The sequence below is a fragment of the Molothrus ater genome, chromosome 6, assembly GCF_012460135.2.
Source record: "Molothrus ater isolate BHLD 08-10-18 breed brown headed cowbird chromosome 6, BPBGC_Mater_1.1, whole genome shotgun sequence".
In the NCBI taxonomy this organism is placed as follows: domain Eukaryota; kingdom Metazoa; phylum Chordata; class Aves; order Passeriformes; family Icteridae; genus Molothrus; species Molothrus ater.
Window position 1 is genome coordinate 56841822 of NC_050483.2, and position 22995 is coordinate 56864816.

At 46.0% G+C, this 22995-nt stretch overlaps 1 protein-coding gene across 1 annotated transcript in view; it reads right to left on the minus strand.

Annotated features, from left to right (window-relative positions):
• Nucleotides 1-22995, minus strand: part of PRKCH (protein kinase C eta) — a 113435-nt gene that overhangs the window by 51065 nt on the left and 39375 nt on the right. Inside the window, exons 3-9 of the mRNA XM_036385078.1 lie at nucleotides 16278-16428; nucleotides 15438-15472; nucleotides 14394-14482; nucleotides 12668-12797; nucleotides 11673-11800; nucleotides 9407-9550; nucleotides 8482-8655 (exon numbers count right to left, since the gene is read on the minus strand). Coding sequence (XP_036240971.1) covers nucleotides 8482-8655; nucleotides 9407-9550; nucleotides 11673-11800; nucleotides 12668-12797; nucleotides 14394-14482; nucleotides 15438-15472; nucleotides 16278-16428 — 851 coding nt within the window. The remainder of the gene's footprint in view (nucleotides 1-8481; nucleotides 8656-9406; nucleotides 9551-11672; nucleotides 11801-12667; nucleotides 12798-14393; nucleotides 14483-15437; nucleotides 15473-16277; nucleotides 16429-22995) is intronic.

Genomic DNA, 22995 nt, shown 5'->3' on the forward strand with positions numbered 1-22995 from the left:
CTGCTTTTGGGTGGTTTTTTTTTTTTAAGCTAGAAGGAGGTGCAGTGGAAATTAAGCCAGCTCAGAATGGGCATAAGGTGCATGTGATGTCTCCTTCAGGCTGGGCAGCTGGTGAGCACATTTCTGAGAATCTCAGGTCACTTCCCCACACCAGGCTCGTTTTTAGGTCCTTAAATTAAGAGTCACCAAGCTAAATGAGGCAGTTATCACTGGTTATCACCCATCACACTCTGCCCTCTGACACTGCTGACAGTGGGCACCACGAGGCTCCCTGTGAGGCCACTTGCAGCAAGGCCCACACACACGGCCCAGAGAATCATAAATTGGCTCTTGTCACCTACATAAATAAACTCTGCAGGGTCCCTGGGGGTGAAGGTGGCCCTGGCACTCGGGTGCACAGTGCACATCAACACCCAGCTCATTCCAGAGGAGCTCAAGGATGACAACCACAAACCAGGATGAGCTGAGGGGGGTTGTGGGTTCCCAATTGCCCCAGGGAAAAAAAAAAAACAAAACAAACAAGCCCAAATCTAACTGCATCCTCCAAATTCCTGCCCCTATTTTCTCAACCACTTGGCTGAAATGTCAAGCTCATTTGCTGGAGAGTTTTTGTAACAGGCAAATTCAGTCATTTGTCTGGAACAATGCATCTTCTGGGGTATTGAAGTGAAGCATACACACATCCTTCCTCCTCATCCCCTCCCTGCAAGACAGCCTAATTCACAGTAGTGTTACACTATTAGCTCATCTTTTCACCAGAAACTTTTACACACCCTATGTGCAGAAGGATTATTATCCTGTTCACCTGTACTTGTGCCATTTTAAACACAACCAGACCTAAATTAGAAATAGAACCCAAAATTCAGATAAGCCAATCAATTATGGAAAAAAGTCTGGTTTTTTAATCTCGATTAAAAAACAAAAAGACACTTTGAGCATCATTAAAATGAAATATTAAAAGGATACAAAACAAATTGAAAGAAGCAACACAAAATCTTCCCGCCCAGACCTTTTAAAATGATAAAGAAAGAAATACTTCTTCCCACCTGAAAAATTACAAAAATTCAAAGGACTGAGTGAACTTAGAGGGGAATGAATTGAGAAATAAGGAACTAGAGTGTATGACACTATAGACATTACCTGTTAATCAAAGATTTACAGGTCATCTGCACCCCTCAGCTAGCTGCTGGCATCTTGGTGTCTCAGGAGACAGTAGCCCTGTAAATACCACTCTTTTTTTACAGCCCTCAACTCAAAAAAGATACTGAAAATGATCTTTTCAGTTCAGAGGGACCAACCTGCAACAGCTCTTCCCATTTTACAAAATACTGAGCTCTGCAATATTTGCTGGCTCAGGCAGGGCTAGGGAAGGCTAGAGACCTCTACAAGCTCAGCCAAAGGTCTTCACAAAAATTAAGAGTGCCAAAACACCCAAAAGCCACTTGGAAACAGCTTGCTGTGAGGATTTGTGAATCACCTTCTCACCTTAAATAACACCTGGATAGCAATATGGATTCAAAGAGACTGAGACCTAAAGCACCACCAGCTCACACCTCAGTTAGTTACCTCTTCTCTGAGCTTAGATTGCCTTTGTTTTTTTCTTCCCCTTCCTCCTCAATACTGACTGGCACTTGCTTGCTCAGGGCTGCTTGAGAACTGCTTGCTTCCATTTTGATCTCTTTTCAAGCCACAACTTCCTTGATTTTAATGACAAAAAACATTAGTTTCACATACTGTGGCTAACCATAGGCAACACACTTGCCTACTCTTGGAGTGAGCTTGATGATTTGTCCAAGCTACAGTCTCTTCCCTAAGCCAGTGCAGATGGAGACAGGCATTTATATCAGCTTCATGAAAATGCAAATATCCAAAGTCCCTCAACCATCTGGGGTCAGGAAGGTTACACTGGGGACTACGACAGGACGATGGCAGCTGACCCTTCCAACCCTGCAGCTCATGTTTTCACCTCAGCTCTCACTGCCTCAGGGTGCAGCCCGAGCGTGGACATCCAGCAAAGTTCACAGCTTAGAGTCACAAATGTCAGTCTGATCTTGTTTCACCTCCTGCCTGCAAAAAAACCCCTGGCCTCAAATGTTCCTGCAACGAAGTGACCACTGCAAGGCGGCACTGCAGGTGTCAGAAAAAGCAGAGATTTTCCGAGTGGGCTGCACAGGCCTTGCATGTCAGGTTTACTGACAGCTGGAACCAGCCTGCCAGCGCACACATCAGGGGGTTTTGGTGATGTGGACACTGTCAAACCACAGGAAGATGCACTTTCAACCAGCCTGCCTTTATTCTGTGCTAGACAGGAGCCAGAGGAAAGCAGAAACTGGCTGTCCCTGCTGTGGTCACAAAGCCAACACGAGGGCACACAGCTGCAGGATCTGCACTGGAGAGTGAAGGGGGAGAGAGGAAATTCCTCTGTACCTCCCTGTCCAAGAATCCTCAAAAACCAACCTGCCACCCCAGGTAAAGAACAACTGCAGCTCCTGCCAGCCTGACTTGCAGAGTCTCCAGCAGAGTGGCTTGGTGCTAACACAGGTGCCAAATCTCAAGATAAGAGAAAAAGTCTTTTCTCAAAAGTAAGAGAAAAATGCCCGCAGAAAAGCACCCAAGACATGCATTTGGCTGTCATGTGAATGCACACATGGAGTTGTGCCTCCACAACATGCCACAGAGGGAATGCTGGGGGTTCAGAGCCTGAGAGTGCATCAAAGCCATCCTCTCTGCTCCCAAAGGGCTCCCTCCCAGTGCCTTTCAAAGGGAACATCAAAGAGGCCTCACTGCTTCCTGAACGCCTACCAGCACACTCCAAAGTCTGTGTCAGGGCACTTGTTCATCTCCCAGAGCCCCAGGAAGGCTGTCACTGCCTCTCCAGCCTCCCTGACCTCACCACACCGGGCTCTGCCCTGTGCTCTGCCCGTCTGGTGATGCTGGAGTGGCTGGTGGACAACCAGGCTGATGCTGAAGATCCCCTGGGGGCACCAGGACTGAGGACTCCCCTGGACATACAAGGGCACTTAGACCTCCCTTGGTGCACCTGGAGACCAGGGGTGGGTGAGCTGCCACCTCTCAGTCCCAGCACTTTGGCTTGAGGGCCCTCACTTGAAAATGATGTTCCTGTTGAAGGCTCCAGGTCAGGCTCTAGCACTTCTAGGAGGTGAAATACAGGCTCATATCTCTAAACCCTTGACAAGATGACCACACTGACCCTGGCAGAACTGCCTGAGCACCCCAAGAGCCAGTGGAGATGTGGAGAAGCCTTCCCCTTCCACGCTGAGAGCGTGCCATGAGCCCTCAGCCAGAAATGGGGACAAAAAGCTGAGTGCCAAACAGCAGCTGCCCTCGTAAAACGGGAGCAGTTCCATGATTGTGCTGTCCTGGAGTCCCAGGCCAGTCCTGCCTGGCTTGAAGAGCACCCCTGCTCGTCATTATCTTGAAGGACACTCGTTATAGAAAATCACAGCCTGCTGCCAAGTGCTCCTGTCTCACTATTTTTGGAACAACAGGGGCAGGCTCTGCGCCTCAGCAACTGTCAGCAGAGCCAGAGGGAAAGCAAATCCATATAATGATCAGGCTGGCTGACAGGGACAGTGCTGGGAACAGCATTGCCTGGGGGACAGTCCCCTGGAAGGACCCTTTGGTCATGAGAAAAGGGATAAGGGCCATAAACCCAAAACCAGAAGCTATTCAACACTATTGGCATGGGAAGCTGATCTCCCCCAGCCCTGTTCATTCTCATGCATATGAGTGGAGACAAAAGGATTTAAAAGCAAACCACCTGTGCAGGAAGGATGGCTCCTAAACCCCTAAGACAGGACCTGCTTACTGCAAACTGATTTTAATTAAAAGATTCCAGGATTCACATTCCCCAGGATTATATTACTGACTTAGCTATTTATACCTATAGCCTCTTTCACCCCTCCTAGGACAGTATTGTTGAGGTGTTGGATGACACCAGGGTCAGGTAAAAGGAAACATTTTTTGATGCTTGTCACCCCCAATCCACGATCCACGATTATCCGCAGGTCCCAGCACCTGTCAGCAACTCACAGATTACTAGAGCAGGAGCATAATCCTCTCTGGCACTAAAGAATTATTCTAAGGCCCTAGAAAAAGCAGAGGTAAATGGCTTAGGCAAGGTGGAAAGCTCCCAGGGCAAGTCCTTCAACTAAAAAAAAATTAAAAAAACAGAGAGGTGGTGAGCAGGAAAGACCTCCCACAGATGCAGCTGAAGCAAGATTTAAACTTCCCCCCTGCAATGGAGCATCTGGACTCCTTCCTTGCCTTTCATAGGAAAGGAATCCAGAGGTGCAAGTCCAAAACTGCCCAGCCCAGTGCTGGGCACACGGATGGCTAAATCCAGCCTCTGCCAGCCTGCTGAGCTGCTGATATTTCATCTTTACACTCTGAAGACTGTGACCCACAGCAGGCAGGGACAGCCCTTGCAGCTCCTACCACCTAGTGGCTGCAGGATTCAGCCCCGATGGAGCAGGGAGGCTGCCTGGAGTCCACCCTGGGCAAATAAAGCTGCCCTTGCTGGAGGGCATCACTGAAGCTGCAGCTGAGACTAAGGCAGGCTCGCACTGAGCACAGAGGCAGCACAAGAGAACAGAAAACCTTTCTGAAAACCATCAGGGGCTAATGTAAGCTCAGAAAAAGCTCAGCCAGCTCTAAAATAGGCAAGCAGAGGTAGCAGCAGTACAGATGAGCTCAGGTCATTACCTGCTTTGGGTACTTGTGCCTGCTCAGCTAATCATGGAATCACAGAATGGTTTGGGTTGGAAGGGATGTTAAAGATTATCTGATTACAACCCTCCTCTCCTGTACAGGGACACCTTTCACTAGATCAGGTTGCTCAGAGCTTCATCCAGCCTGGCCTTGGACACTTCCAGAAATGGGGCACCCCTGGAATAATGCTGCATTCCTGGCACCACATGACATCACACTGTGCAGCACAGACATGTCCCAGGCTGATAAAGTCACCCCCAGGCTGCTTAAGCCAGGGGAAGAATTTGCTGCTTTGGGTGGGATATTGTGAAAGAAAGAATTCAAGTGGCCCTGGATCCAGCCAAATTCTCAGATCCTGTGAGTGCTCTGTCCTCAAACTGCAACAGCATCTCGGGTGCTTCCAAGAGCCTTCCTTTGGAGTTTCCATTATTTCCTCCTGAACTGGGATGGGGGAGGCTGTAACTGGACACCCCTGTGTCAGGTGCAGCCTCAACAGTGCCAGGCAGAATGGATAATGACTCTTCCAAGTTCCTGAAGCAGCCTGGTCCATAATTTAGCTCACATTCCATGGGGCTGCACTGCTGGCTCAGACTGAACCTGGCACCTACCACTAGCCCTGTCTGCCTCCCAGCTGGGCTTCTCCTCTGCCAGTCAGTCCCAGCTTGGCCTGATCTTATGGGATCAGGCATCGACTTGGCCTTGACAAATGGTAAGAGGCTTCAAAATGGCTAGTTCTTGAAAAATTCCAAAAGGCAGGCCCTGTAGGTCATTATGTATCCAGGGTCTCCATGGCAGACTGGAGTTGTGGGGGTTTTTTTTATAACATGAACCATTAATACCACATTTTAAGTGTCTGGGCTGTAACTGTGATACATGTGATGTGGTTTTCATGTAATTGCAAACTGAGTATTTGTGATACCATGCTCCCAAATCCATAAATTTTTAAATATGGCTGCAGGATGACATTTTGAATAAGTGGTTACTCTTTTTATATCTATAATGGTTTATATTGATAGATATCTTTTTCTGCCAAGGTCTTGTTAATGGAGGGGATATCTCCATGCCATAAAAACAATAAACAGAAACCCCAAGTTTGTATCAGCCTGGTTAAGCCTTCCTGGAAGGATGTGACCAGTGAATACCCTGCTGTTGCAATAATTTCTCTGCTACAGCAAAGGGGTTTAATCGTGTTATTGTAAGCAATTTAAACCTGGTTATTCTGGACTGAAGTTGGTGTCACTGAATGCAGACCAGGGGCAAAAGATGTCATGAAACACTTTAATTTGAAATCTGCATTTTTTTGGTTAAAAATGCTTCCCTTTTCTGTGTTGTTTATCAGCAGAGGGGAAGCGGGATTCAAGTGAAAGAGGAACCCAGGAAAGACTGGAAATAGCAGGGTCCTGCTACACAAGCACCACTCCTTGGGCACCATTTCAAGGAGTGACCAGCTCTGTGTTCAGGGCACCAAGGGCTGAGGGGCTCTTGCCTCTGCTCCTCTGATGACAAGCTGGTCCAGAAACTCCTGTTCCAGGCTGCTCTACTGTTTAGCAACCCCCTTTTAATTTCCAGTCTAACTGTACCCATGGCCAGTCTAGACTCATTTAATCTTAACCAGCATCTTGACAGCTTTGTTTCCCTCCTCAGTGCTCGACATCTGCAGACATCAATCAGATCCTCTTTTTGCTTTCAGTTTGCTAGTCTAAACAGGCTGAGTTCTCCCCTTTTCTTCCTCTTTGCAAAAGACTCTGCAGTTACTTCAGCAGCCCAGAAGAGCTTGCCTGCACCTACAGCAGACTGTGTTCAGTTTTTTTGAACATGACAAACAGTTGCTCACACAGTGACCTTGAATCCTCCCTGAGTTCATAAGAAGCACTCTGCACAGCCCAGGAGCACACTTGCTGTTCTCACATCCACACTGCAAGTTTAGTAAGCAAAGCCATAGCAAAGGCCATAGCAATGAGTGGCAAAGTCCACATTTGACCTCAAACATAACACATCAATACTGGACATTCCTGATATTTCAGGAAAGCCATTACAAGTTGAAATATCACAAAATAAAAGTTTCTTTGGTTACTAGTGACAACAGTGAGCTCTAAGTTTCATTTCTGCTATACAGCACAGCTGCTCTGTGAACCATGTGAGCTGTGCATTAAATAAAACCCAGCACAAACCACTCATTTCTATTAGATGAGTCTACCCAAAGGCTCCACCCTAAAAGAGCACAGTTCTTCACCTCCATAGCTAACTGTTGCATCACCCCTGTGAAAAGAGAAATGGGTGGGTGGCTGAATACATTTGTCTGCTCTTTTTTTGGTTTTTTTAAGGTATTTTGGGTTTATGTAGGAGGAGCAAAGCTGCAATTAAAAGGGCAAGTTTCTCCTACTTCTTGTAAGAGGAAAACAAACTCCACTGCCCTTTAGCAAAGAACAAAATACAACTGGAAAGGAGCCTAGGCAGTTTTGAAGAGCTACACTGCATGAAATGCTTTGGTCCTAATAACAGCTTAGCTGAGGGATTCCCAAATTCACCTTGCCATACATGGCTGTGGCCACTGCCTCCATCTCAGCCACTCCTCCCTCCACCACCCACACCAGCAAGAGGCTCCCAGCACCAGCACACACCAGATGAGGCTCCCAGCCAGGCACTCAGGCCAGGTCCTGTCCTCCACCTAGGTACACAGGGCACAAGGGACAGCAATGCTGCCATCTGTCTGCCCAACACAAAAAGAAACACCAGCCATACATGGATCTGACTCAGTGTCCACCCCTGTCAGGCAGACCCTTTCCAGTAACCCCTAAAGGATCTTTTGTTCAGTTCTGAGCAGTCTACAAAGGCTGGCAGAGACTGGAGGCTACCTCCAGTTCCAAGTGCAAATCTTAAAGTTTGCAGAAAACTCAATGCAAATACAGCCTTGTTAAAAATTCAGGCAGCAACAGAGCAGAGCCTGAGATCCCAGACCAACCAGAGGACACTGCAGGTGTGCAGACATTTGCATTTGGAAACGTTCAATGGCACAGAGATGTTTCTAGGGAAGACACAAAGAAAGGCTTTGTGCCCTACCAGTTTGTTAGGGAGCTCAGAAAAGGCCAGGATTTTGTTTGCCAAATGCCCAGCAGATGTCAGAGGTGCAATACAGCACAGTGCTCTGTTCATCCCTGTCACGGATATATTTTATGAAAAATCCTTTTGCTAGGATTTTTCTCCTGAGAAGCTGAGAGGCCTCAGAAATGAAATATAAACAATAATTATCTGCTGCTGTGGAATGCAACAGGTGCATCTTTGATTGGTCTTGATGTGGTTGTTTTTAATTAATGGCCAATCACAGTCCAGCTGTCTCAAACTCTCTGGTCAGTCACAAGATTTTCTTATCATTCCATTCCATTCCATTCCATTCCATTCCATTCCATTCCATTCCATTCTAGCTTTCTGATGAAATCCCTTCTATTTCTTTAGTACAGTTTTTAGTATATAATTTTCTTTTAATATAATATATATATATATCATAAAATAATAAATCAGCCTTCTGAAACGTGGAGTCAAGATTCTCATCTCTTCCCATGTCGGGGTTGCCTGCAAATTCTACATTTGGTGACCCCAAGTGAGGAACATTGCCACACATCCTTGAGCAGAGAGGTTTCTCCTGGGTCTGAGGTGGACACTGATAACAGGCCAGGGGCCAAATAAACAGCAAGGTTCCTCATGGCAACCAGTGCTAGGTGGAAGGCTGGCCACTGCCTGGGCTATACTTACAGGAGTCTGGAAGCAGCAGTAGAGCTTGGTGAGGAAGGGGTGGTTCCTGGATAAGGAGAGGATGCGCTTCTCAGTCATGGTGCACTCAACGTCATCATCCTGGAGAATGACATCCTTCTTCAGCACCTTCACTGCATACAGCTCCCCACTCTCTTTTATCTTGGCAAGCATCACCTAAAACCAAAAGCAAGGTGAATGGCAAGGGCTGAGCCCTCTGTGTCTGAGCAGCACAGAGCCTCTCACACCTTCCCAGGCTGGAAATGTCACTCATCTCACAACCAGGTTTGTGGACCAAAGTGAGTCAGCCTGTCAGCATGGGCATCAGTGTACAATCAATGACACACAGCACTGCTTGCAGCAGCCTGCTCTGGACAGACATGCCCCCATGCTGCTCCTGTCTGGCACAGGGCTGCCTGGTTGAAGGTCACCCACTGTGCCAGCACAAACTGCCTGAGCAGGGCCTTTCTTTCCACCTCCCTCCTCAGTTATAAAACTCAAACACACTCTTTCACATCATCTTCCTGGCAAAGCAGAGAAACAAAACCACCATCTCACCACATTTGAAACCACTGCCTTGTTGCCTTTAAAGGAAAAGTCTGTACATGCTCCAAGAAATGCTGCCCAAATGGTTGTTAACACACACTTGCAGCTCCTGGTATAGGCCCTGGCATGCAGTTGTTCCTTCAGGTCCTAACTTCTTTTTTGTGATAGCCAGTTCTTCACTTTGTTGTCAGCTTTCTTTCTCTTCTCTTTTCTCCCTGCTCTCTGTAACCAACTTTGCTGCACAAAGCAAGTACCACTTAGTACTTGCTCTGGAGTACCACTGGACAGCCTGTGTAGCATGTTATGAAATCACTTCAGCTGCCTTGGGGCTTCTTAAATAAGGAATGTGGTTTCTCACAAAATAGCCAGGAATAACTCTCACCTTTCCAAAGCTCCCCTTTCCCAACACACGAAGGAAGGTTAAGTCTTTGATCCCGAGTTTGCTTGCTGAGGTTTCAGTAATGGTGTTGCCATCCTTCAGGCTGCCTTTTCCCTGATGTTTCAATGTAGATCTGGAAACCAGTTTCTGTGGAAGAAAGCAAAGAAGGATCAGCCTGCAGAGGAATTGTACTTCTCATTCAAAGGTGCTCACAGGTAGTCAATCCACCAACCAGGGTATCTGGGGCCTTTCCAGGGGCACTTTATGGCTGCGGAGACAGAAAGTTGTGTTGGTAGAATCACACAGCTGCCACATGTGACCAGCCAAACTCAGCACTGCTCAGGGCTGTGCTGACATCTCAAGACCAGCTCCTGATATGGCATTTTGGGCTGTACACCCACTGCCCAGCACATCCCACATAATCACAGAATATGCTGAGTTTGGAAGGGACCCACAAGGATCATCAAGCCCAACTCCAGGCCCTGCACAGGACCATCCCCAAGAGTGAAGAGGCAAGGTTGACTCTCTCCATCCTTACTCCCCACAAAAAATTAAAGAGAATGAGTGGGGAAATCCAAGTCTTCTATTTACCAGCAAAGTAAGGAGGACTGCATCATTTCTGCAATAGGCAAAGTGCTGTGGAGATTTAGAACCCTAGCAGATCTCATTTGAATTTCTTATGTTTCTACTTGATTTTAAGACTCTTGCTCAAAGCCCAGCTCAGTGGGATCCCAACTTCAAAACATGTCTCTTTTCCACATTTGGGCTGCTGGCTTGCTCCACTGCTCCAAATCTGATGGAAAGCTGTTCATTCCCATGCCAGCAGTGAGGTGCTGCATATTCAGGAGTTGTACCAGTATCAGCTCACATTTCTAGAGCTCTTAATTTTGAAGTCAGAAAGATCAAGCCAACCTCCAGTGCCCTCTGCTCACAGCTCTCCAGCTATGCAGGTGCATACAAACGAGCACTTCAATGCAGTTTATTGGTCTGGACAAAGTCACAGGGACTTCGTGAGCTCCATCTTGTGACTACTTTGGTGAACAGCAAAGTTCCTTCTGCACAGGAGACTCGTCACCATGAGCAAAGAAGCAAGAGCAGTCACAGAAACACAGAGAGGTTTGTGTTGGAAGGGACCTTCAAGATCATTTAGTTCCAAATCCCTGCCATGGGCAGGGACACCTTCCACCACACCAGGTTTCTCAAAACCCCATCCAACCTGATCTTAAACACTTCCAGGGATTGGGCATCCACAACTTCTCTGAGCAACCAGTGGCAGGGCCTGACCAGGCTCATAGTAAAGAATTTCTTCCTAATGTACTATTTAAAGCCACCCTCATTCAGCTTAAAGCCATTCAGGGTTGTCCTTACAGCACAGTCTGAGCATTTTCCTAGATCCTTTATGGCATGAATAACAAGAGGTCATTAAACACCAAGCACAGATTTTTTTGTTGTTGTTGTTTTCATCTCCTTTTGATGCGCAGATGATGCAAACAAGTGTTGATTTTTGCAGAATGGAGAAGGGAATATGGGATTTCCCTGTAACTCCCAGGATAACTGCTACAGAGGGAAGAGCAAGGATAAGAATTTGCTACAAACCAACCTAAATCAAAAGGGGCAGCACAGCCTAATGAGCCTGCTAGGCTGATACAGCCTGATGTGGCTGATCAGCATAGCCGGCCAATTGTATCCAAAGATTTACCACATCTGGAAATTATGGTTTGGGTTTTAATATTTTTTTTTGTTATGTTAACAGGGACTACAGATTTTTGGCCAGGGATGTAGTGAGGAGTGAAATGGTTTCCCCAAAATCACACAGAAGAAGTAACAAAGCTGGGAAAAGAACTAAGCTTCTTCTTGAGCTCTTTTGCTCTATCACAACCCATGCATGCAGATAGCATTTGTACTTGCAGTAAAAAAAAAAGCGTGGCAGGAATCATACTGTTCACTAATTAGTTACAAACCATATTGATCACTAATTAGTCAGGGGGTCTTATTCTGCTCTCATTTGTGATAAGCAGATGAAAGTGTGTTGAGGAGTCACAGCACTGTGAAACACAAGCACATTGCAAAGCAACACCTATAGATTAAAACCTGGATGTCAGATATCCGTTTTCCAGGTGAGATCCTTGCCACAAGCCACAGACCTGCTCCTGCAGTCCCCCACCCAATATTACCTGTCCTATGGCAAGCCTCTGCCCCCTCCTACACCCATAGAAAGACTCAGTTGTAAATGTTCTAAATAGAGAAGGAAAAAAAAAGAAATACTCACTGAATTTGGAGAAATGCTTCCTGGCTGCAGACCCATGCAGGCCAAGGTTTTGGCAAGCTCTGCTGAGTTCACCCCACAGTTTGGAGCAACGTTTGCTTGGCATCGGATGTGGACGTTCATTTTACAGACTGACAGGGGCAATGGAAAGTAAAAGCAAAGGAACAAGTAAAATAACTTGGAGGGATTTACTGCTGAGAAACAATTTACTAATTCTGCTTCAGGAAATACACCCATCTGGGCCTACCCTGCATCTTTAAACTAGAGGGATTTTTGCCACTGATCTAAGAAGCAAAATTACGATTCTTGTAAGAGAATAAACTCCTGAAAACCAGGAACAGACCCCAAACTCTCCAAGCAGGATGCCATTATTGCCTAAAGCTTTTCATAAGCACATATTTTGAGGTGCAAAACTACCATTGCAGCTATGTCTCTAAGTACAACTAATATTTATAATGCCACAGAATTCGCAACAAACGTCCCTTGCATTTTCCTGCATTTAATTTTAAAGGCAGTGTTCAGTGGGGAAAAAAAAATCATTTCTGCTCTAACTCATGGGCACACACACACCCTCTTGTGGGAGATGAAGGCAAGGATTTTACAGTCTGGATCACTGAAACAAAAACTTAACACCAGAACATGCTTAGTCATCAATTAATAGGCAGGGTAGTCAACCTAAAGCAATGACCTTTTTTTCCCCTCAGATGCCTTTTCACTGCTTTATCTCATTAGCTGAGGAAAAACCTTCAGGTAAAGGGAAAATCCGAATGCAGGAAGCAAAATACTTTTAATAATGCAAGTGAAACAAAGTGCAAAGGAGAGTCCTTCTGGCAGGCAGAGATGAAAAAGGAGATCAGCCTTTTTTTCAAACTCTTACAAAGATAAATATTCATCACTCAGCTTTCTCCTAAAGGTTGCACAAATCAAGCCCACACAGTGCATCAAGAGTCTAAAAATAAATGTATTTCGTGAAGAGGCAACAGAGAGAAGCTGCTCACTTTTACACTGCAGACCCTGTCGCAGGATCCCCCAGAGCAAGGAGCCACAGTGGTCACAGAATGTCGGGACTTTGTAGTTGTGGACACCAAATTTATGAGGAATGTTGATCCCAAACCTCTGTTCAGTCACCTGCAGCACCGAAAGGAAAGAACAGGTTTAAAATTCAAACATATAGTTATAAGCTGGTGTTCATTTGCATACAGGCATTTGAGTGCAAATCTAAGAAAATAATTTCAAGTCAGAAAAATGTCCCAATCCATCACCTCACTGAGGTTTACAGCAAGTGAATACTGAATTAACAGCCTCACCTGCTGTGAGCCAGCCCTGCTTTCCTTGCTGGCCAGGCCAGACTACCTGGAAAAGCAGATTTTAAAAGAAGGGCTCCCTAGCCAATTCTAAATTCTTAAAGACAAGTTAGAATTGGAATACCTCAAAACAAACCAATCCCACTGCAGTGTGAGTTACAGCGTTTCTTAATCACACAGTTTCAAAATTATTGACTTACATGCTATGTGCAAAAACATGTAACTTTAGGTCAAACTGTTGATTTTAATAATTTTAATACAGAACTGCTTTCACAGCTCCTCCTAAAATTCTCATTCCTCTTTTCGCCCTCTTTGTAACTAACAGCCTTTCAGGCACACATTTCGATTTATCACTTGCACTCATCCCCTTTTTAACCTTGTTCTTTTCCAATTGTAAATCATTCAGATCTCAAGGGCACCTTTAAAAAATGTTTCAATGGCTGAAGAAAGCAGTCCCCATTTAGCATATTCATCACTTTTGACTTTGTTTCTCAACATGCAGATCGTGGAAAGCTGAGGCGGAACCCACAACTCTATTAAAGAAAAGTCAGGGGTGTGACTGGAACAAGAAGTTCAAGGTGAGTGGTGCCTCCTCACTTCTGGCTTCTTTTAAAGTAGTTTAAATGTGTCATAAAACCTTCATAATCCCAAGAGAGGGGTGAGGACATTCACTATTTAACTTGCACTCTACCCTTAGGCTTCTTAACTCATTTCCATCTGGCTTGTCAAGGGGTCATTTTAAGGAGTTCAGCTCAGCAGTTTGGAGGCAAGAAATAACAAAGGCAATTGCATGGCACAAAACACAGAGCTGCCTCGTGAATAAACAGATTTGATTTGATTTTTCCTCAGTTATTGAACCATTTCCAGCTCCAGAAATGAGACACGCGATGCACAGGGCAGTGTTAGGTGGGGATGTTACTCCCATCAAACACAGCCAAAACCAGCAGGAAGGAAAACCTTCAGAAACACAAGTTATGCAAGGGTTCTTTATTACAATGTATTTCATACAGCAAGGGTGTGGAGCAACAACTAAATGAGCCCTTCAGGCAATCAGAAAAGAAAAAAGAGGGAAAACAAAGACCAATGGTTGGCCAGAGAAATCCACATTAAGAACTGGACACCAGATTTTGATTGCACCACAGTTAATCATGCAAGAAAATTACCAAGGAAAACACTGTATTTGCTACTTATTGATGTCTTCCAGTGAAGATATCCTGACTTCTTAAACCATGTGCTAGCCCAAAGAGTTAATGGCATCGACAGAACAACAGGATGACATTGCATGGCTTTTAAGCAGGTCCCTCTCACCCTTTCTCACTTTTAAACCCATGAATAAAGATAACAAAGTAAATTCTTTTACAGGACAACCCCAGCAACCCAGACAAAATCTGATGACCCAAAATAACCAACATGACTTTACCTTGAGATCGTTCTTGCTGGCATTGTTTTGGCACGTGCAAGCTGTGACAATGAGGTGATGGCAGCGCTTGTGTACAACACAGGTGCACACTGAAATAAAAGAGGCACACTGAAAAGAGCCCTTGGAAGACTCAGAACACATCAATCCACCAGCTGGGCTCCTTAAGGCTCAGCTGCATCATCAGCACACAGTACAGATGTGAAAAATAATTGGTGGCTTGGAATTTACAACAGATCTGGAGATGTATCTTCAACATACTGCAACAAAAAATTCTGCATTGGATCATTCTAGATCAGTCTAGAAAACAGTTGCTTATATCAAATATGGGTGATGGACACAAAAACAACTATGTAGCTTCTAAAATACTCAAAAATGCTGTTGAAATAATTATCCAGTGAAGAGTGTTTCACACAGCACAATCCATTTGTTTACATGCAGATTCCTTTCACAGGACACCAGTGCCCTACTATACTGCCCAGGAACAGGCTATGTTAGGCTAATCTGAATGGCCATGAAGCAGGCAGTTCTGGGAAAAAGGGAAAGGCAAAATAAAGGGAAAGGCAAAATAAAGGGAAAGGCAGAACAATAATTAAATGCAAACAAGCACCACATACATCTCCACACCCAGTCAACCAAACTCTGCATTCAGGCAGAAGTGCTGTGCCAGCCCACGAAGTGCAAACTCCCAAATTTTACATTGTTGAAGTTCATAGGGAGAGAAAGGAGGGTGGCCATTCCAGCAGGGTACTTTGTGTCCCAATACCAGCTGAGCACTGTCCTGGGTGCCTCAAGCCCAGCTGGGTGTTGCATGTAGCAACTGAGTGAACCTGCAAAGGGTGAAACAGCAACCAGGCACGCAGGGGTTTGCAGGAATGTCAGTGGCAAACCTGACAGAGGCTCAAAAGTACAGTCTGGCTGCCTGGGGAGGAAGAGGAGTGGGGACTCCAGAGCAGCTCACAGCTGCAGGATGTCCCAGCAGCATGGGAAAGCTCTCCCAAAGCAGCACATCCCACACACACACCACGCAGGAGCAGAGCACCTTACCTTGGCACTGGTATCCCTGCTTCCCAAACACGCCCCTGGCCAAGAGAAAACATGGACACAGTTCAATGGGAAGGATGGTCATCTTGCAGATTGTTTACAGAGGGCAGAGCCAAAATGCAGGAGGATCCCAAATTATCAGATCCCATGGCAGAGCTGCCCAGCAGTAGGGGTGCAATCCAGCCCAGGGGTGTGAGAGCACAGGAAAGCACTGCACAGGCACGGCTCACAGGGCAGGCTGTCAACATGCCTGTATTCCCCATATTCCCCCTCACTCTCATTTCCCAGATACCTCACTTCATTACAACACACACCATACATATTACACTGATCCCAGCAGCCCACACCCTGTTATTATTTCTCCCACTCCATGTTCTTTTGAGGCATATCTAGGTTTTTCTCCTTGCTCTGCCTACTCCTCCACGTGCATCACTTCACACCTCTCTGATGGCTTTTCTGTTCTCAGGAATTTTCTCTAAACTTTCAAGCAACTGTTTTTTTTTTCTCAGTGTAATCTCAACACTCCACTCCAGTGAGTTGGGTCTTTCTTCATGTTGCTTCATATTTTTTTTCCCTTGAAATAAGGGGAATAATCTGTGGTTACAAGGGAGGGACACTGCCACATCCCCACACCAAGCCAGTTTGCTTTCAGCATGCAAGATACACATCACCTCTGGCCTCTCTGCAGCATAAATGTACCCTCCCAAACCTCATAGCCAAAGGCATCACATCAGAGGCCCTGGGTACAGTCCTAAGTGACATTCAGGACTGGGGGGGGCTGCCTTGTCCCCACAACACAAAGCACTGGGGAGCCCTGTGCCAGGGTGTTTGGGCTGCTCTCACCAGATGAACTCCCTGCAGTGAGAGCAGTAGGTGGGCTGTCTCAGGTAGGTGGCCATGAACTTGTGCCCGTTGACCTGGTGCACCCGCCTGCGCATCGCCCGCTGCCGCTTCCGAGTCAGGTTCTTGAAGATCCGGTCCCTCTGCAGGGTCCCTGTGCAGGGGGAGGAGGAGAAAAAAGGACAACAAAACATTGAGGTCATCACACACAGTTCTTGCTTCTGGTTTTGCTACTGCATTCAGTATGGGCCCTCAGCCTAAGGAGGATGTGGACCCAGAGGTGGCTATGGAGATGATGCCAGGGCTGGAGCCCCTCTGCTGTGAAGACAGGCTGGAAGAGCTGGGACTGGTCAGCCTGGAGAAGAGACTGCTCTGGAGAGACCTTAGAGCTCCTTCCAGTGCCTGAAGGGGGCTACAGGAGAGCTGGAGAGGGACTTTTGACAAGGCCATGGAGTAACAGGACAAGGGGGAATGGCTTCACACTGAAAGACAGGAGGTTTAGATTGGATGTTTTGAAGAAATTAATGACTGTGAGGGAGGTGAGGCCCTGGCAGAGGTTGCCCACAGGAGCTGTGGCTGCCCCATCCCTGGAAATGTTCCAGGCCAGGCTGGATGGGGCCTGGAGAAACATGGTCTAGTGGAAGGTGTCCCTGCACATGGCAGGGGGTTGGAATTAGTTGATATTTAAGATCCCTTCCAACACAAATCATTTTATGATTCTATGATAAAATGCTTTCAAAAGCCACAATTACATCCCTGATTGAGAAGTCAGGGGACTGAGGTCTAGAACAAGGATGGCATCTGGAGCAGGTACAGAACTTCACTGCAATGTTCTCTTTAGCTCAAAATTGTATTTTTTATCTAGAAATATCTGCCTTTTCCTATCTTCCCCTCACTCCTCTCCCATGTTGAGACACGCCAGTAAGCTATTAACTCACAAGATGTAAATAGACCAGAAGCTCAATGCTAATGAGTTGTTCTAACTCACAGCTTTTTGGGCAATAACTCCTGAAAACATGACTACACATGACCAGCTGACCACCACCACTCTTGCTGAGTAAAAGCAGTGCCTTTCTTTGAGATCAGTGTTCATCCACCTTTGGTATTCTCATGCTACATTTCTTTATCACTATTTGCAGCATTTTTACATGCTTCCAATACTTCCTGTGTTGGTAAAAAAAACCCATAGGCTACTTTCTCAGTGATGGCTAGTTCTTTGATATGTGCCACACAGCTTCCTCTAAAGGGTTCATTTTCCAAATGTTAGGTAATATTTGATAGTTCTAGAAAGCAGGGATCTAGGAACTGCTGGCATTCAAATCTGAATTGTACCAAAAATAAAATTTAATTTTAGAACAGAGTAGACTATTTCAGTTAAAAGGGACTTACAATAATCATCCAGTCCAACTGTCTGACTATGTCAGAATGAACCAAAAATTTATGTACTTTAAGAGCATTGCTGAAACATCTCTTAAACATGACAGGCTGTGGGCACTCACCACGTGTCTATGAAGCCTTTTTCCATGTCTGAATCACCTCTCATTAAAAAAATGCTTCCTTATGTCCAGTCCAAACTCCTCTGGCACAATTTAATATCACAATTTAATTATCTATCAATATAATCTAATCTTTTCACTGAGTTTAGTTCAGCCACATAACAATTTCCTAGCAAAGCTCAATTTACACAAAACAAGTGTCTCTCCAAGGGCATGAACAGAGCTCTAGATCAAGAGAGCCATTCCCATTTTGGGAGCAGCTGTCCAGACTGCATATCCCAGCCAGCTGGTCTCTGGGATCCTCACACAGACCTGGGCAGACTCAGCTGAGATTCCCAGATCAAAGCCTCATCTGGGGCACACTTGCCTCAGAAGAAAGAAATGAAGTCTGTAGTTTTCAAGTTAGTTAATTTGCAAAGTAAAGGCTCTGAAAACAAGTGCATTTTTTCTTGGGGGGGGACAACAAACCAGTCTGCCAGAAGTGACTGTGCAACAATGTTCTGAGTTCAGGACTCTTGTTTTGAGCATGGACTGGCACAAGACCAAAGCCAGCTCCTGCCAAACCCTCTGCATGGATATAATTCCACAGGAAGGGACAGGTCTGTGAACTCCCAGAGCAGTGGATTAGCAGCAGGACCCAAACACAGCTGTCACCCTCCCACTCATCTTCCTACAAAAAGGGGGCAGAGCAATTCCGTGCTTTCAACTGGCTTTGCTGATTAACCACTGAGGGGAGGGACGTGCTGGAAATAGAGGAAAAGCTGTCAACCTGATCAAGGCCTGAAATGCAGGAATCCCACATCACAGGCATAATTCCTGGTCCTCTTTGTAGGAGTCAAGATAAGGGAAACCATCCTGTCAGTACTGAGCCCAGCCACTTCAAGGGGCTGTGAGCCACAGGATGTATTCCTCTTGGTACTCTTGCTACAGGATTAGAAGCAAAGCCAGCCATAAAGCCCAAGGGTTTTCTGCTGAGTTCTCCCAGCCATTTGTGCACATGTCCCTTCCACAGGCACTGATGGAAACGTCCTACCCAATGGCATCACTGTGACACAGAGCATGGTTTGACCTTAGGACAGCTTGCATTTATTTTTTAAATGGAAGTGCATGCTACATGTTAGGATTTTCCCATTTCAACACACCAAGAAAAAGGATGTGGTAAGGCTGATCCAAGCATTTAACAGAAATCTGCTTTCTTCAGTGCAGAGCTCCAAGCAGCTGGGCACAGAGTGGCTCAGAAGAGCCTGCCTTTGTAGGGAAGTGCTTAAACATGTGTTTAATTCCCACTGAGGTCAACAGGACTCAGGGGACCACAGGAATTACCAGACTGGATCAGAACATTGGTCCATCTAGTTCAGCATCCTCTGTCAGTGGGCAACCAGAAACACATGACAGCAAGCTGGAGAAGCTCTGCAGCTGGGAGATGATTTGCCTCTTTCCCACACACAAGATGTCATTTTGATCTCCAGAAGCGAGGTCTGATTTGTGGAGGTTTAATATTCCTCTCAAACGTTCAACCATCATTGCACAAGTTCAACTGCCTTGCTATCTACCATAGGAAACAAGCCCAAGAAGAACCTCAGGAGGTCAACCAAAAGGTCCTCTAAAAGGAAGATGAAGACACAGTTGCTTTGCTGAGCCCTGAGCCTCCTGCAACTTCATGCGAGAATAAAAAAAAAAAAAATTCCTTATGGTATTACCGAATGCGCCCAACTTCAAATTCAAGAGATCATCACTTTGATCTACGTTTAGGCAAACACATAAATGTTTTTCCTGGATCAGGGCCAAACACCTCAACTGGCAAAGTGTCCTGTAGGGGTGTTCAGCATGCAGAGGAGAACTTCTGAGGCATGGAAGGGAAGCACAGGGCTTGAGTGGGTGGTGGGGACCTGAGTAAATCACCTAAAGAAGCAATCCAGTTACAGGCCTGCTCCGTGCCAGCTGCTCCATTAGAAGCCCAACAGCTAATGCCCTTTAAGCCCCCATTTAGCAGAACTAAAAGAATATATTCCCAATTTAGTTCTTACAGCTTCTGTTTTTTTTTATGGTTCCCATCAAGAACCAGCATGGGTAATCACCTCCCTGGAGCTCTCCCATGCAGTGGAGACCACACATGGCAAGGGGGAACCAATCCCTGGCACCAGGAATAGGGAGGGGACAGTCAATGACAGCCTGCAAAGCCACCCATGGGACACTGCTGTGCATCCCTGTGGTTTGCCCAGTTTCAGACAGACTGCAATTTTGAAACAGTTCACAAAGCCCAAAAAATTACAGGCACTTGCTTTTTCCTGGGCTGCAGAGGGAGTCTCCATGCTGCCTGCACTGGTGGATCACATCCAGGGCCAGCCTGAAGCCTCCTCCCTGGAGCTGTACTTGCCTTCCATCCCCCATTCTCCAGACACCCAAATCCCACAGCACAACAGTTCCATCTTGCAGACCTGCTTGCCATTAATGCACATGTCCCAAGTTGGGGTATTTGCCTTTACTAAAAGCTGACTCATGTTTAAGACACTCCTCAAATTTCACACTTTCTCCCACTACTTGGCTGTCAGACCCTGCTAATGTTCTGCTGATACTGCACATCTTTCAGGTGATCCTCACACCCATGCTTATGTTCACCTCAATTTACAATATAACAAAGCTGAGCATTACTAAGCAGGTTTCAGGAAGGCCTGGATTACTTTCCACATGCCATCCACTCTTTTGGGCACTCTTCTTCCCATTTCCTGGTGCTGGCTCAAGTGAAAAGGAGAGGGAGAGCCCAGCACAACCTCAGCCATACCCTGAGCCCAGGTGTAGCTGCAGGAGACCATCCATCACATGATTCAGTGGATCTACATATACAACCACATCCCACAGAATAAATCCCTCTGTCTCAGGGCTTGGGTGCTCATGCATCCCACACACCACACCATGGAGCTGGCAAGTTCAGCCCTCCAACAAGCTGCAAGTGATTTTGAAATGGTGAAACATATGGCTACCAAAACCTCCTTCCTCCCAACCAGCAGGATGGCAGTTCCTCAGCTCACACCCAGCACATCTGCTCAGCAGGTCCCAGCGCCACTGGGTGAGAGGCTGTGGGCAGAAATCATCCACCAACACAGCACTGAGCCTGCTAATGGAAAGGCCAAGAGAATTGGGATTTCTCAGCCTGGAGAAGGCTCTGGGGATGACCTTAATGCAGCCTCTCAGTACCTGAAGGGAGCCTACCAGGAATCTGAACAGAGACTCTTTGCAAGGGTATGTAGCGCTAGGAGAAGGGGGAACAGATCCAAACTGAAAGAGAATAGATTTAAATGAGTTATTAGGAAGAAATTCTTCCTGGTGAGGGTGGTGATGCCCTGGCACAGGGTGCCCAGAGGAGCTGTGGCTGCCCCATCCCTGGCAGTGTTCATGGCCAGGCCGGATGGGGTTTGCAGCAGCCTGCACTAGTGGAAGGTGTCCCTGCCCATAGAAGAGGGTTGGAATGAGGTGATCTTTAAGGTCTCTTCCAACTCAAACCAGTTTGTGATTCTGTGACAATGCAGCAGCCCCTCATGCCTCCCATCCTTGGTGTCAGAGGATATAAAGCCTTCAGAGATGTTTTCCCAGCTCATGTTTTGCATTCTGGCCAGTTTCCTATAGGATACATATTTTCCTTCTGGACACAGGGAGTGTTTGACAAAACAAAGCCATTCTAGACAATTAAAGAAACCCAGACTTTTAAAAGCCTCTAACCTCTGGTAAAGCAACAACCACCATGAACAGTTCAAATGTCCAAATACTGCTATAAAAGCAGACAAGTAATTGCTCAGTGAAGGGAGGTTCCACATCCGTGGCTCAACTGGGACATCTGTAACTATGGGGTATCCACTGTGCCTGCCTATGTGCAAACCTTAACTACAAAGTTCAACACTAAAAAGCCTCTTCCCCTTCCCTTCCTCTGCACTCAAACTGAACATGTGTTTATGGCAGTGGAAATTATACATGCAGCGGGAGAGGAGAATAAATAACCCACCAAGTCATCTGAGGACAAAGGCAAGTACCAGCACATCCCCACCCCACCTGCCCCCTGAGCTTCCTGGGCAGAGATCCTTCCTTTCCCCCCTGCCCAGTGTGTATTCCAGGGGGTTATGTCAGGCAAATCCTTACAGTGGTGGTATAACTACAGCAGGGAAACAAGAGGAAGGGCTGCAGGATGAAATGGTGTGTTTGGAACTGTTTGACTCGAGTCAGGTCTCATCTGCTGGAAATAAATCTCACTGTGCTGCTATTGACCCCTGCTGTAACAGCAGCACAGCAAAGGTCAGCCAGGCACCTCCTCACACGTGACAGTGCCTAGTGCTACACTCCCACATGCACCATGGTATTTTAATTTGGAAGAAATAAAGATATTTTTAAAAAGCAATGTAAAAGCTTTAAATCAATAATGTTAATAAGTAAAAACTTAATTAAGCCTTTTTTTTTATCAGTACCAGGAGCAGTATACACATTTTCCTCCCCTAGGAGCACTGCAGGCAAGCTCCCCTTGCACTGAGTGACACACAAGCACAGAGCAAAGACCAACCACTGATTTTACTGGAGTATAAAAATCAAGATAGAAGATTAAGAGATCCCTCACCTCTTACAAGCACTCCAGCACTGAACAACAATCTCAGATCATGCTAAATGCTCATCTAGCTCATGCCCTAACAGTGAGTAGTAGTGGGTGTATTAGGAAAAGAATACATAAATCAGATCAAGCAAATGAATTCACCCCCCTACACCCTCCAGCTATCAGTATGTAGGTGTTCTCTCAATATTTACCTAACAGTGGGCTTCCTCACATCTACTGAATATAAACTGAGGCTAAAACCAATATGTTTATTTTTCTGGCTGGAAAACATGTAAGTTATGACAAAAATCCCTTACTAAGGTTTTGCATCTTTTAAGCAGGAGTTTTATCACCATAATCCTGTGGATGGTCAAAACCATGGGAAGCTTTGCTAATTAAAATGTTATAAACACAAACACACCATTGAAGAAGTCTGACAGCCTGACCCTGAAAAGGGAAGCAGATTTAAACATCCCATTCTGTTTCCCTAACATTAGTGCTGCAGAGTGAAAGCCTGTTTTTTTTAAATTACAAAGCTTTTCTTCAGTTCCTCTCAAAAGTTAAGTTGGATGCATAAATCAGCCAGGTGGAAAACAGCCACCTCCACAAAGAAGTGACCACATGGGCTTTCTCTCCCAGCAGCAGTGGATCC